Raw genomic sequence first — 15,032 nt, 5'->3', positions numbered from 1 at the left:
ATACCAGCCACACATGGACTATATACCCTTTTAGTGCCATATGGCTACAAATGTAGATGGTTATATAGCTTTGATCCATTGGACAGGACAGACTTCTGATAGTTCATTCCTCTCAGTGGGCAGTATGGCTTATGCTTTTCTGAACTGCCCATTAATTGAACCCTAAATTGGCTCACTGATGTGCCTGATCCAGAGACTAATCAACTAAATTGAGATATTACAGATATATATGCCATTCAGCTATGTAATAAACCTATGTATGTGGGGGTTACGGATTCTGCTATTGTAGGCACACTCTGTATCAGTGCAGTAACCAATAGCAACCAATCAGTAATTAGCTCTGATCAGTGTACAGCAGTTAGTTTAATTAAAGCAAGAGTCTTATCGGTTGTTATTGATTACTGTACTTAACGTGCATCTGTTTGTGAATTCCCTAGTGCAAAGGATACTACTGTTCCCTGTAGCAGATGACACTGAAAAAAATTATGTATCTTTTCCATACATAAATAATTTGTTTAGTGCTTCAAGCTCCAAATTGTAAATTTTTTGAGGGTTTAACTTACCCAATGCATTGGGGGATCCAGGTGCTCACACCTTAAGCCTTCAGCTCAGGAAGGCACTGTGACAGTATATCAAATGAAAAAGGTTGGCACAAACTGGATCACTCTCCACGATGTAGTTAAAAAATGTATTTATTTAGAACAGCAACATCCCAAATGCCTTACGCGTTTCGTGCCTTTTGGGCACTTTATCATAGTGCCCAAAAGTTACGAAACGCGTAAGGCTAGGGCCACACGGCGTGATTTTGCCGCAATTCTGCGCTGGGCGAGTTGCGAGTTGCGAGTCGCTGCGGTTTTTAAGCCGAAATAGCTTTGTTAACTTTGGCGCTGGCGTCAATGCAAATCGCGGCGAAATCGCTGCGCTAATTCACACGCGGCGATTCGTTTTCTATTGTCGCCCGAAGTTGCCTCGCTGGGCGTTTCCGGGCGACAGTAGAAAAAGAATCGCCGCGTGTGAATTAGCGCATCGATTTCGCCGCGATTTGCATTGACGCCAGCGCCAAAGTTAACAAAGCTATTTCGGCTTAAAAACCGCAGCGACTCGCAACTCGCAACTCGCCCAGCGCAGAATCGCGGCGAAATCGCGCCGTGTGGCCCTAGCCTAAGGCATTTGGGATGTTGCTGTTCTAAATAAATACATTTTTAACTACATCGTGGAGAGTGATCCAGTTTGTGCCAACCTTTTTTCATTTGATATTCTGTATCTTTTCCATGTTGTGTATTTCATATTGAAATAGTTGCATTTGGCAGTATTTTTACTTTTTCTTTCTTTCAACACTTGCACCATACCCCCCACACACAGGAGCAGTCACTTGGAAAAAAGATAGGTTTTATATATCCAGTGGGGTTATATATGTTTCCCCTCCTGACTATAGGGCAATTGAGTTGGTAGCAGGTCAATTATAGTATTGCATGGCATGATACAATATAGTGAATGATAGTGGGAAGTGAGGGCAAGCCTTGGGGAATGAAAATGCTGTTATTATGGGTAAATGTAGGCATGTTGCTTTTTCTCAGTATGCCTGTAGAGAATGTCCTCGCCATACTCTGCTGATTGCAAAGGCTCCATTCATAATTCTGCTGAATAGAAGCTTGTCACTTGGTAATGAGTTGTTCTTCAGGCACAGAAGGGGAAGCCTAGCTCAGTGATTTGATAGACAGCTCTTGAAGAGGTGCACTTTCATTTTCGGCTGGGGATGTGAAAAAGTGAGGTGGCCGTTGAGTTGAGTGCACATGCCAGTCCTCAGGGCTTGCTGGATTTGCATGGTAGAGACGGTGATGTGTCTGTGGCTGAAGCACGTTGTGTGAGAGGGTTGGTGAGGCAGTGGCCCCCCGCCCCCTGTCACATAGCTGCTTAGCCCCCTCCCCTCCTTTGCTTTTGAGTGCACATGCAAGGACCCTGAGGAGGCTGTGAAGAGAATTCCCCAAAGCATTTATTCCATTGTTTAGAGCAGCCTGTCAAGCACTTTCTATTTCTCTGACACTCTCTTCCTCCGCCACATCTTCTTTCCTGAGCAGAGAGCGAGAGCTCTGACAAATAAAGGGTAAAGGAAAGCCTACAGAACCGTATAGGACTCCCCTAACATGCTCTCTGCTGGAGGGAGAAAGGAGGGAACCTGTCAGCCTGCAGAAATCCAATTGCCTCTCCGAATCTGTTCACTTTGCTAGGAACCTCTCAATGGCTTGGGCAGACTGACGACTGACTCTTTCCTGTATATCCGCAAAGGGGGCACAAAGTCTTTACAAGATCCTTGTCCTGGAAGGCTTTTGGTAAGGGGCAAGTGAATTCACAGAGGAGTCAAAAAGAATAGAACGGTAGGGTCCAGGCACAGAGTATGTGGAGAATTGCTGCAGGTGATATCCCGACTACCTACACAGAATCTTGCCAGCGTATGCACAGCTTATCCTGATGTCGCCGGCCGCTCGCCCCTGGATGTGACTCTGCCATCCCTCCCCCATTCCACTTTGCCTCTCGCCCTTTCTTCCTTTTATTGTTAATGTCTGCCTGGCTGATGAATGGGTGATCTTTTCTCGCAAGGATCAGCATTTGATGAGCCCCAGGAGCCTGAACTCCCTTTCCCCCCCAAATCCAAAGACTGAACTGAAAGGTGGTTGTTAAGTCGCTTGAGAAGACCACTGAAGAATGCGGTGACGAAACTGTGTGTACTGTGGTAAAAGAAGTGGGGGGTGATTTGGAGAGAAGGGATGGGCAGCTCTGCCTATGTAATGAGAGGGAGCAGGCAAGCAGGAGTACAAGAAAAGTAGAAGTGTGTCAAAAGGGATGTCACTTGTGTATTGTACTGCCTGGGAGTCATTCAGAAGGAAGAAAGAGAAGTAGTATTGACAAGGAACTGTCACACTAAAAAAGGAATTAAAGGGGCATGCTTGTGTGAGAATGGAGAAGCAGTACCCCTTGTGCTATTGTGGTTAGATTCCAAAGAAGAAGAGAAATCACTTCTTCGGTCTCCAGCCAATATATAAAGACCTTTTTATTATTTCACTTCTCTGCTTGGAATGGATTTTTACATTTGGTGCCGTGAGATTTTGCAATGCATATTTTTTTTTTACAAAATAAATTATTTTAGCATTTGAAGCTTTCTGGCTGTTTTGGAAGAAATTTTTGCATCTCCAAATTTTTTTTTTTCAGAAATATGTTCTAGATGACTCGGATAGTGTTTTCTTAGGATGTATCTGCCTGTGGATCTGCACAAATACATTCCATCGGCCTTTTGGGATGGGCCCGATGAACTTTAGAAAAGCCAGCTTGATTTTTAAGCATTTACAACTTACACTTGGCGAGCAGCAGGAGAAACAACAATCCTCTTGATCTCTGGTGGCCTTTCTTTACTTTGACCTCAGTCGTTGGAGTACAATGGTGTCATAAGTGGGAGAAGACTTTTGAGCTGAAACCATTAAGGATATTTACATGTTTATTTTGCCACAAGTGGGAAAGATTTAATTGTTGAGATGGGGTTTAAAGCTGGATAAGAGTGCATTTAGGCTGACACCCCAAAGAGCTTTTAGCCATGACTGGCTGCCACTACCCTGCTCCAGGTTTGGAGAGGGACCGGATCTATCAACATAAAGTCTCGCTGGTTGTACGTTACTTCATGATCCCTTGCAACATATGCCTGATCCTGCTTGCCACCTCCACGCTTGGATTTGCCGTTCTTCTGTTCCTGAATAACTGTAGGTGTGGCCAGTGCCAACGCTCCTTCATTCTGCCCCTTGTTGTGTCATTGATGTGAATGTGGGAGTGAATGTGGACAGTACAATAGGTCAGCGGAATCTCTGTTCATTCATAGCCTTGTTGCATGTTCCTCCTGGATGTGCTGGATGAAAGCAAATGGGTGCTTCTTTATTTCTCAGTAAAAAACCCAATATTTCTGGCTGAAAGGTTTTTAGCTTTGTTTTACTGACCTAGTTTTACCTCTCCTCGCATGTCATGTGGAATTCGATCAATCCAATACTCATTTGCCTTTTAAGCACTGAGAAAGACCTTCGTCTTTAAGTAAGACGAATTTACAAGCTCTCATTATAACGGATGTCAGTGGGTCCATATCACAGATGTAATTGAGAGCCACAGTGCCATTTTTGTTCCATATAAGTTCTGTCCTACCTGTAGCCCTCAAGCTGTTATTGAACTACAATTCCAGACTCTCACTAGCAGCCTAGTGCTATGAGGGCAATAGGGGAGTTGTAGTTCAACAATAGCCGGCGGGCTGCTAGTTGTAATATACAGGCCTGTGTTCCATATGTTTATTTACCCATCACAGTTAAAGTGCTGGTTACTGAAATCTATGGTATGACCATGTACAATATGCCCAAATTCTGATTACTACATAAATGCCAAGTGCCCACATCATTACTGACACTAGATATGGGTATTATTCACAGAGCACTTTGAGTTTATCGGAACACCAAGTTTCATCTGGGAACCAACCACCAACACCCTCAACAGGTCAATTGAAGCTACTGGGAAATGTAGTTCACAAGAGCTGGCAGGGCACAAATATACTGTAACATCCCTGCTTTGGTATCTGCGAAGTTAAGCAGGTTTCCTCTTTTATATTGGCTGTGGAAACAGACATTTCTGAGGTCCCAGACGTTGTTTTGGATAGCATGTCAATTAGACATTTGAATTTGATTTCTTTCCAGTTAACGTTACTGCCAGAAAGATCCCTAAGGCGCTGTGCTGTGCATCTGCATAGAATGTACAGCACCGGTTTGTGCCAAACACACCAGCTCTGAAAGAGTTACAGGGAAATGTACAGATATGCCAATTATTCTGTGAAATATTTTATCAGTCTGGGCCCATTTCTTTTTTTCCTGTGATGGGAGAGGTGAGAGGTCGAAAGTAAAAAGGTAATAGGTATTGAGAATTTTTTAATGCAAGTTGACTTCAGTTATTTCTTTTATTTCCAGAAATTATTGGGCAGTTGTAAGATATAGAGTAAAAATGAAGCAATAACCACAAAATATAAGCTTATACAGTAGCTGTTAGATAAAGGGACACAACTCTGTTTACTTTTGTGTTGCCATTTTACCATTAACATATAGCCGGATTACAGATGCGTGTTACATGTATGTCAATATTACTATAATAGAGACCTCTCAAATCCACCTATAGTTGATCTTGTACCTCTGGGCTGTGCCATCATACAGTGTCCTGTTCTTTGAGTTGGGACGACCCTACAATCTAACTTGTTGAGCCAGTTTGACTTCTGTGTTTTTTGTGAAGTATGACAGTTAATGAGTATAGCTTAGACTGATGGACTGAATTAATTAATAATGTCTTGGCTATAAAAGTGCATTCAAGGGCTCAATCTGGCCTGAAGCTATTAATTTGACAAGTCGTATGTATTGAATCTGTTATCCAGAAAACATCAAAATACAGTCATTACCCAAAGGGGCACATTTACTAAAGGGCAAATTGTGTTTTTTGTCTTAAACTCACCAAAATGACAATTCGCAGCAAATTCGCCAATTTACTAAAAGGTGAAGAAGACAAAATCGCTACCTTAAAAGCTCAGCGTTACAGAACTTTTGTGCCATTTTGCTATGCAAATTTACGTGAAAACGAACATCGTTAATCTGCAAATTGTAGTGTAAACTTTCCAATATGTTACCCTTTTGGCCAAAGTCCTACTTTGCCTAGTTCTACTTGGCGAATTGTTAAGATGACGCTACATCCTCAACATTACTTTGTCAGTGACATCATATCCTGTATTCAAAAAAAGTCATAAAAAAGAAAAAACACTCGAATTTTTTTCATATTTTCATGTGGGATTTTGTTTAAAAGTTGTAACATATTATTTACACTTTTTTCCGCGTTTGAATCTCATGCCACATTTGTTTACTGGTAGGCTCATTTTAGGCCAATATAGGATCTCTTTTGTCTTTATTTTGCTTACTTGGACATTTTTTAATAACAGTGGCCACTGCCAGCAATTTCACCATCACAAATAAAGACAAACATATGACCTGTATGTACTAGCCATATTTAAATTGACATAATTATGTTAATGAAGTGTTTTGCTAGGAAGAAAATAACGCTAAAGAAAATTCCTAAGAAGCTTTACTACTGACAAATTTTCGCTAGCAAAGATACATCAGCGTTCATTTACCGAGACAAATTTTCACATTCTGATGAAAGCGCATAGTCATAGTGAATAAACATCAGATGTAGTTGCGCAAAGCATGGAGAAGCTTTCTGAAGCGAAAATTCAGACCTAAGTAAATTTGCCCCATAGTGTCTTACTTTTTTTTTTTTTCAAATTTCTTTCTCTCTGTTGGTAGCTAAACTGCCATAAATCCATCTTGAAGGCAAAACAATACATTTTTTAAACATATAAATGTTTTAGGTATCATAAAGGCATGGCGCTCCACATCACAGAATTACCCCTTAACATGAAAATGGCAGGTCCCCAACATTCTGGATAATATATCTCATATCTGTATTTATAATCCACCCAGCATGTTAGCTCATTGTGTTTGATGTAATGTGACGTTTATCTTGGACATTCCTGTTGCTCTGTTCTCTATATATCAAATTGATATGGCATGGGCATGTAGCCAGAATAAATTCCTCCTCCTTCTCTTTGCTCTCCTGATTAAAGATTTTACATATCCTTTTATGACTTGATAATATATGCAGGCTAGTATGCATATAAATACTCATAATATGCAAATATCCCTCTGCACTAATTTGTATGTCCAAGTAAAACTGATTAAACCAGCAGTCCATCGTGATGTTTCCATTTTTGTCCCAGTGGGGCAGTGCATAGCTGATTTACCATGTACAGAGAGTTTAATGAAAAACTGAACAGTGGGCAGGCTGTGGTTGCTGCTTAACATACTAAGCACAGGTTTTTAGCTTAGTATTGCATTGGCTCAGCAGTGTATTCAGTAAATAGCACACAAAGTAAATTTATTTTTCTGCCGAACTGGTTCATTTCTCTAATATGAGATATATTTTCCAATCAGCTGTATTGTCCTCAGGTTACTGCTTCTAGGTTTGAAAGAGCAACAGGGATGCCCTTAATTCTATGCTTCTTATACACAGGGTGGGTTTGTAACAGTTCTTTATTCTTGTGCATGCTTTCACCTATGAGAATGCTTAAGAATCCGCTGTGTCTGTTTACGTCGCCCCAAGCCCCTTCGTTGAAACTGCATAAACAAATTATGAGATATAATGCATGCATATATTTAATCAAATGCTCTGGACATGGGGTTTTCTGGATAGAAGGGTCTTTTCCTCAGTTGGAATTGCCACATCTTAAGGCTACCAAAAAAGTTGTAAACATAAAAAAATAATTATCCTAGTTAACTATCCTAGTTACAAGGTAAGTACAAGGTATTGGTTTATTATTACAGAGAATAAGTAAATCATTACAATAATAAGAATGATTTGCTCGCATACCCCTATTTCAGAGTTTAATGGTTTTCTGGATAATGGATTCCATACCTTTACAGGTTCATGTTCATCTGGAGGATGCTAACTCAGGGACAAGCAAACTTAGGACTTGGTGAAGAACTTAAAAACAGTACTTAATTGTGCTTCTAGGGGTTGCTGGAAATAGTTGTGTTTAGGTTTGGCTTTCCTAATTTAGCTTTCAAATGGCAGTTGTATTTGTTTTATTATATGTGCTGCCTCCAAGCAAGCCAGAATGTGATGTGTTCCCCTTTGGCAGACTATCACTTTCTGACCATCAAGTGAGGTATAGTATAAAGAAAAAAAGATTTCCACATTCCCTGTAGAGGAACTTTTCAATAGTCCCCATCTGTTATGTGTCATTGTGATGATAACAGATAGGGGTTTTCATTCAAACCAGAAATTTGTAGAGCAGGCACTCACATAGGCAATCTTCCACCAGGCCCTAAAATAAGTGAAATATTTCACATCAGCATAGCCTTACGCATTTTGTGTTACACACACTTAATCATAGGCTCAGCCTATGACTAAGTGTGTGTAACACGAAATGCGTAAGGCGTGCACCTGGGCCTCTTCTCTAATTTGGTGAGTTATACTAACTTGATTGAACTGCTATCTGTGTTATTGAAGTTATGTAATCTATTTAGATCGATATGTTTGCTTTCCATGTTTACTATACTGATACCACTTTCTCTTTTTTTGTCAGATAAGCCTGGCCATGTCCCTATTGCTCAGCCAACTCTACAGGATGGTGAGTACTCAAAGGGGAAGTTATTGGGGAGAGAATTGGTGCATTCATTGCTAATATGGTTACCATATCAGGCTCCACAATATAATCATGCATTTTCTTAAGTAGATCAATGCTGCATGCTAATGCAATTCCATTAAATGACCTTGGTATAGGCACTACCAGATGGACAGTGATTGATAAAGGGTGTCATGCATCTATTGTATTGCAATAAACAATTAGCAGAAGTGGATATTTAAGTAAATTGAGATTTCACTGATGTCTCTCATTTTTTTTGTTGTATTTATTTTCTTTGGTTTTTCAGTCTTTTGGGAAATCTTACAAGTAAGCACTTTTGGCAGATAGAGATCACTTCTATTAACTTTAATGCTTGGCATTCCCCCTCAATTTAATTAGTATAAGCCCAGTATATTTAAATGTATAATATTCTCACATGTTACTTTTATGCACAGCAGTGAGAAACGAATGCCATTTACTAACTGTGTTGTTTCTAGCTGTACATGTGTAAAGACTTGGAATCCATGATGGCAAAAGTTTAGATTATAAAAATAGCTGAAATAGGGTCATTCAATCCATAAAGCTGCTCTTGGTCAAGCAGATGCACTAGCAGTGAGTGGTGCACAGAAAATAGCAAATATGTGCAGCTCATAGTTCTTAGGTTTTTATCACCATTAATGAGAGGAGAATGGCTGGGCTAATTTTAAGGCTTAACTTACATTATTATAGCTTGGACAATGAAGTATTATTAGGTTATTTGTTCCTTTAATAGCAGAAGAAAGATTGTGGGTAATATATGTACTATGGATGTCCAACCTACAGCCCTCCAGCTATTCTTGAACTACAGTTAGAGGGCCACAGTTTGGACGTCCCTGATCTCTGGTCTAACCTTAAAGGGGAACTTTAGCGAAAGTTTAATAAAAGCTTCAACATAATGAAATAAGAAACTTTCTAAATACAATCAATTAAAAAATTCTGTACCGTTTCTTAAATAATCAAGTTTATCTTCACTATTCCTCTCACAGTATCCATTTCTCCTCATTCTGTATTCATTCAGGAGTTGGGTGTCAGATGAATGATCCAATATATCTTATAGGGGGGCTCCTTTTGCCTAGAAGGGCTCACTCTATTAAAATCACCAGAAATCCTCTCTCTCTACATGCATAATTTGTGCAAAAGGCAGTTATTTTGTTAGATTTTGTTTGTACTGGAATCAGTTATTTGAGTGAGCTCTAATACATCTGCTAGGAAAGGGAACTCCCTATAAGATATATTGGATCGTTCATCTGACACCCAACTGCAGCATGAAGACAGAATGAAAAGAAACAGATGCTGAGAGAGGAATAGTGAATATAAACTTGATTATTTCAGAAACAATGCAACTTTGTATTTACAAGGTTTCTTACTTCATTATGAGAAAGCTTAAATTAATTTTCATTTTCGTGATAGTTCCCCTTTAATAAGACCTAACAACTAGGAGAGCACTTTCCAAGATCTATTGTATTTCTCTGCTTTGTTTGTAATATATAAATAAATATATAAAATGTAGCCAGGCTGTAGCACTAATGGCACCAAACACCAGACAGTTGCTACCTCTTGTATCATGCATTATTGGTAACAGCAGCTACTGCTTCTTCATGGCCCCAGATAATTGGAACTCATTTATCTTTTATTACAGTACAGTTATTTCAAAAGCTGCATTAAATTCAGTGTGACCCACTGTCTCCCTTGATGCAGCTTCTGATTTCTGCTTAAAAATGGTTCCTTGCCCTTTCGCCCTATTTACTCCATGTTTTTCCATTTCATCTCTCTATCACTCTCCCTCCAGCCTTATTGCTAAGATTATCTTATTTCTCACTTCCCGAAAACACTGTCTTTTGTTGTCTGTTCAGATCCACCTACCCTTATCTGTCATTGCCTTTGTGTCTCATCACATTAGTTTCATATTGCTAGATGGCTGCTTGTACAGGTAGTTATATCAATAATTAAGACCACAATGTATACTTAGTACATTGTTTTAAATGAACATGTAGCTTCTGAAACTCCAGATAGAAATTAGTGTTTATAGGCAGGGTATGAGAGTTACTGGTCATTTAAATAGGTCATAAAGTTTGTGGTCAATTGTTCTTCAAGGGGGGTGTGCAACTGCACCAGGGTGCGGGGGGGCGGCTGCATGGCCTGCCCCACAGTGTATAGTTACGTTACTGCTTCTCCGTGTTGTCAGTGGATGATTATTTCAGTTTAGTAGCCTACTGTATTCAGGGTTATGCTCAGGGAGGCAAACAGGAAATCAGATAGCTCTTTAAAGACCAGAAGATTTCAATTATTGGCCCTTCCTCAGAAACAAATCTTTTTTAGGCTTCCAGGAGCACCCAAGGAAGTTTTACCATGTATAATGCCACCTAACCCTGTACCAGATCTGGATATACTGCACGTGGAATACTAAAATGCAAAAAAACTTATACTTAATTGGAAATGTCCACCTTATTTAAAACTGCATACTTCAATTCACTTGGAAAAAGTAATATTTACAACCACTTTTGGACTTTGCAAAAAAAAAAAAAAAAAAAAAAAACAGCCACAAAGCCCCATGTTATATATATGCACACACAATCTTTGTGCATCTGTTAGGGTACAAATGTTTGCATCTGACATTGCATGCTGACAGGTGAAACTTGCACCAACAATGCAAGGAACAGTATGTGGAAAGCCCATGCCAATGTGCATGCCCTTTACTTACACTCTCAGAGTAAGGCACAATCAGTGCCCTGTACTTCCAGTCTGCTCAAGGTAGACTTAAATAAGGCTCCTTTTCACTGCTGAATAACTGGTACATGCTGCAGAGCCCACTTTGTACTGTACCATCAGTAAGCAAAAGGGCTAAGTGTATACAGGCAGAAGGTTAGCACCACTTAGTACATCAGCATCATAACGTATAAGTCAAATAAAAATGTGGCCTGTGTTAGTCATAGACTTTACATCTGTTGGTGAAAATGTGTTATGATTTTACAGGCATATTTTATATCTATTTCAAGAAAGTGAATCTGAGTTAAATGATGCACATCCCAGAATTTGAGACCCCTACAATCACAGCTGCTTTACATGACACGTTGATGTTGTGTTCAGAGTTCCCAGAATCAAGGCAAACAGCAACCTGTGTAGTTGCCATATGGAGGAACCATTAAATATTGACGTTCCTCTACTTCTCTCATTAGAAATTATCCTACAATGATGCTTTTGATGAGTGTGAAAGAGATATAATAAAATCATATTTCTCCAGATTGCTATTGCTTAATCACTGTTCTGTTCTGTCAGCATGAATAGCCTGAGCCCCTTGGGTGAGCTGATATTGCTGGATTCTGCCAATTATATGTGAGACAAACTTACTGCAACTGATGCTCATCCCCACTGCATCCCTCACACAGTGCCTATTTGTAGACGCTCCCTAGTGACTGTATCCTTCTTTACTTTGCTTCTGTGCAAGGATTCCTCTAGACAGCATTAGCATTTTGGGTAATAATGCGATAATTATTGTATCAAACCTCTTTACGCTTATTAGGAGGAATATAATTTAATGGGTTTTATGGTGTAGAATATAATGCAAAAATACATAGCAATAGCCATATTATTTACTTAACACAGGGAAAAAAAAGAGATGAATAGTGTATGTTTGTATGTAGGGATGCACTGAAACCAGAATTATATTCAGGATTTGGCTAAATTCCTGATTTGGGGCTCTAAAGGCTGCTCCTAGCCCTACATAATGTAGCCTGCTAGTCTGTGTTTTTGCACTTAACAGAAGTTGCCTTTTCATTGTATTTGCAAGTCTGCAAACATTTTTCTGGTTTAAATTTGCAAATAGTTTACTGCAGTGGAGAAAATTTGAACTAAAGCAATTTTTTGTTTGTCCCAAGATTTTTACAACAGCAAATAGTCAGTGGACTGTAGATAAGCTTAAACACGTACACAAAAAATAAATTCGACCAAACTCCCAAACACATATGCCCTTAATTTACCAATAATTATTTTCGATAAAATCTGACGACTTTTTCAAAATTGACGCTCCGAAAACTCAAAATTATTGAGCTATTATTATCGAACGAAAACCAGGGCAAACATCCCAAAACGATTGAGAATGTTGAAGGTAAAATCATGTTCCATTTGTTAAAGGGACCATCTGCCATTTACTTTTACATGATTTCAACAGGTTTTAGCTGGAGTATTTTCGGATTTGGATTTGCATTTTAGGAGCATAATAGATCTCGAAAAAGAATAGAGCTTTTTCTCTCAAAAAATTTGGAAGTTTTGCCCTTTTTTATTAAAACTTAATTTCTTCTAATTTAGTTTTTTTAGTTAAAAAATTTTAATTTTTAGAGGGAAAAAACCCCTCATATTTTCAAAATTTATTATGCCCCGAAGCTGCCAGTCTGAATCTGAAAATATTTAATCTAAAACCTCTTGAATTCACGTCAATGGCAGCTGTCTGTTTAACTAATTGAAGCTGTTTTTAATGTTCACGAATACTTTGACACTGGTTTTAGCTCAAAATCTTGATAAATTTGTTTTTTTTTGTGACAATTCTATAAAGTCGTACAAATTGAAACTAACTTTTTTTTGTTTGTAAACTCAAAATATAAGCATTTTTTTTCTATGCAATTTTTTTCCACCTGAAATTAGGTTGAGTTTGTTTCTGGTAAAATATGAGAAAAAATCAAGTTTTAGTAAATAACTCAATTAAAAAAATCAGGTGCTCTGCCCGCTGCGTCCCCAATGCAACTATATGGAATGAATTAGGAAATTGGACATCACTGTGGTTAAAAACAGGTTTATTGCAGTAAACTGTAGATGTTGTATGCCTGATGCGTTTCAGGAGTCAATCCCTTAATCATAGTCTGTCAGGGACAAGCAAGATAGGGGAGCAGGCAAGACAAACTAGAAATTGCACCCAGGACCTATGAAAAATAGACCTACATTGGGCAGTGTGTTACTGGTTGCTGCACTTTTAAATATTCAAGTTTTGCGCCAATGCGCAATGACGTTAGATGCAGCAGCGCATCAAACCCGGACGTGACGCAACTCTGCGTCATTTAGGTATCGCCACACATGGACAGAGGATGCGCCAGGTGTCCCCGCCACACCACTAGACCACCAGATATTCTAAAATTTTTAGATTGGGTCAGTGACCCCCATTTGAAAGCAAATAATTAAAAAACTATTAAGTTGAAAAGTTGCTTCGAATTAGCTATTCTATAACATACTAAAAGTTAAAAGCACGCATTGCATATGTATATACATAAGTAATACAGAAAGCAAAAGAGACGGTGATGGGTTTTTTTTCTAAAGTAGGTCAGCGATGCTAGGGATATACTAAAGAGTTGAACTTGATAGAGAGACATTTACACAAAACAGTGCAAGAAATCATAAATTTAAGACAGGCATGTCCAAAGTGCGGCCCGGGGGCCAATTGCGGCCCTTTTTCAAATTTGCATTTAAATTTAAATTTTTTAAATTTAGGCCCTCAGCCTCCATCATGAAATTAATAATAATGAGGCCCCCCAGCACAGTGCGATCAGGAATCCCATAGCAGTAATATTAAGGCACACTCTGTTTTCGCATACTTCTCTAGGGCTGAAGGTGTCAATAGACGTACTGACGTGCCAGTACAGTAAACTAAAGAAGTATGGCGTCACTACGTTCCAATACGTGTCTATTACTAACACCTTCAGCACACAGGCAGCAGTATAGACCAAGTGGCAGATCATTTCACTAATGTGCCCAAATATTACTGCTACGATTACTCGATTCCTGTAATTTAATGTTAATGGTTCAAAGAATGTCAGGCTGAATGGTCGGCCCCCACACATTTTCACCTCACCAAATCTGGCCCTCGTTCCAAAAAGTTTGGGCACCTCTGAGGTGTGCAGTTATACACAGTTCTAAAAAACAACAAAGTCAGAAATTGTAAAATATATCCATATGAACAATGTGACTTGAGTCACTAAAACATAATACAGGTATGGGATCCATTATCCGTAAACATGTTATCCAAATTACAGAATGCCTGTCTCCCTTAGACTTCATTATAATCAAATAATCCAAGTTTTTTCAAATTTCCTTTTTCTCTGCACTAATACAACAGTAACTTGTACGTCACCAAAACTAAGATATAATTATTCCTTATTGGAAGCAGAACCAGCCTATTGGGTTTATTAAATGTTTCCATGATTTTCTAGTAGATGTATGAAGATACAAATTATGGAAAGATCCGTTATCTGGAAAACCTCAGGTACTGAGCATTCTGAAAGACAGGTCCTATACCTGTAGTAATAATTATTTTTTTCTGTAATGTCAAAGCACAGTCAAGGTTACCTTGGTAACCGAAAATATCTATCATTTGACAGCAGTTGCTATATATATATATATATATATATATATATATATATATATATATATATATATATATATATATATATATATATATATTATATATATATATATATATAGCAAATGCTGTCAAATGATATATATATATATATATATATATACATACACACAGACACACACACACTCAGGGGTTACTTACTAAACTCCGGTTCTGGTTGGAGTTCAAAAGGGGAAAAGACAATTTTTTCATAGGAAAAAAACTCATATTTTTCATGATTTATTAAACCCCAAGGCATTGAAAAGTCAGAATCAAAAAGTATTCCATCTCAAACCTGTCGAGGTCATGTAGAAGTCAATGACAGATGTCCCTTTTACAATTGAAAGCTATGCTTTACTCTGGGTTTCTTAC

At 38.6% G+C, this 15,032-nt stretch overlaps 1 protein-coding gene across 5 annotated transcripts in view; it reads left to right on the top strand.

Annotated features, from left to right (window-relative positions):
• LOC108697619 (agrin) overlaps nt 1-15,032 on the top strand; it is a 271,432-nt gene that overhangs the window by 88,661 nt on the left and 167,739 nt on the right. For 4 of the 5 annotated variants that reach the window (XM_041571408.1, XM_041571406.1, XM_041571407.1 and 1 more), the window contains exon 3: nt 8,201-8,245. In XM_041571408.1, the coding sequence (XP_041427342.1) occupies nt 8,201-8,245 (45 nt within the window). Of the gene's footprint in view, nt 1-1,220; nt 3,750-8,200; nt 8,246-15,032 lie in introns of those variants that run through there. The other variant, XM_041571409.1, reaches the window with a different exon arrangement.

The sequence above is a fragment of the Xenopus laevis genome, chromosome 7S, assembly GCF_017654675.1.
Source record: "Xenopus laevis strain J_2021 chromosome 7S, Xenopus_laevis_v10.1, whole genome shotgun sequence".
Classification (NCBI taxonomy): domain Eukaryota; kingdom Metazoa; phylum Chordata; class Amphibia; order Anura; family Pipidae; genus Xenopus; species Xenopus laevis.
This window is presented reverse-complemented; position numbering and strand designations above follow the sequence as displayed.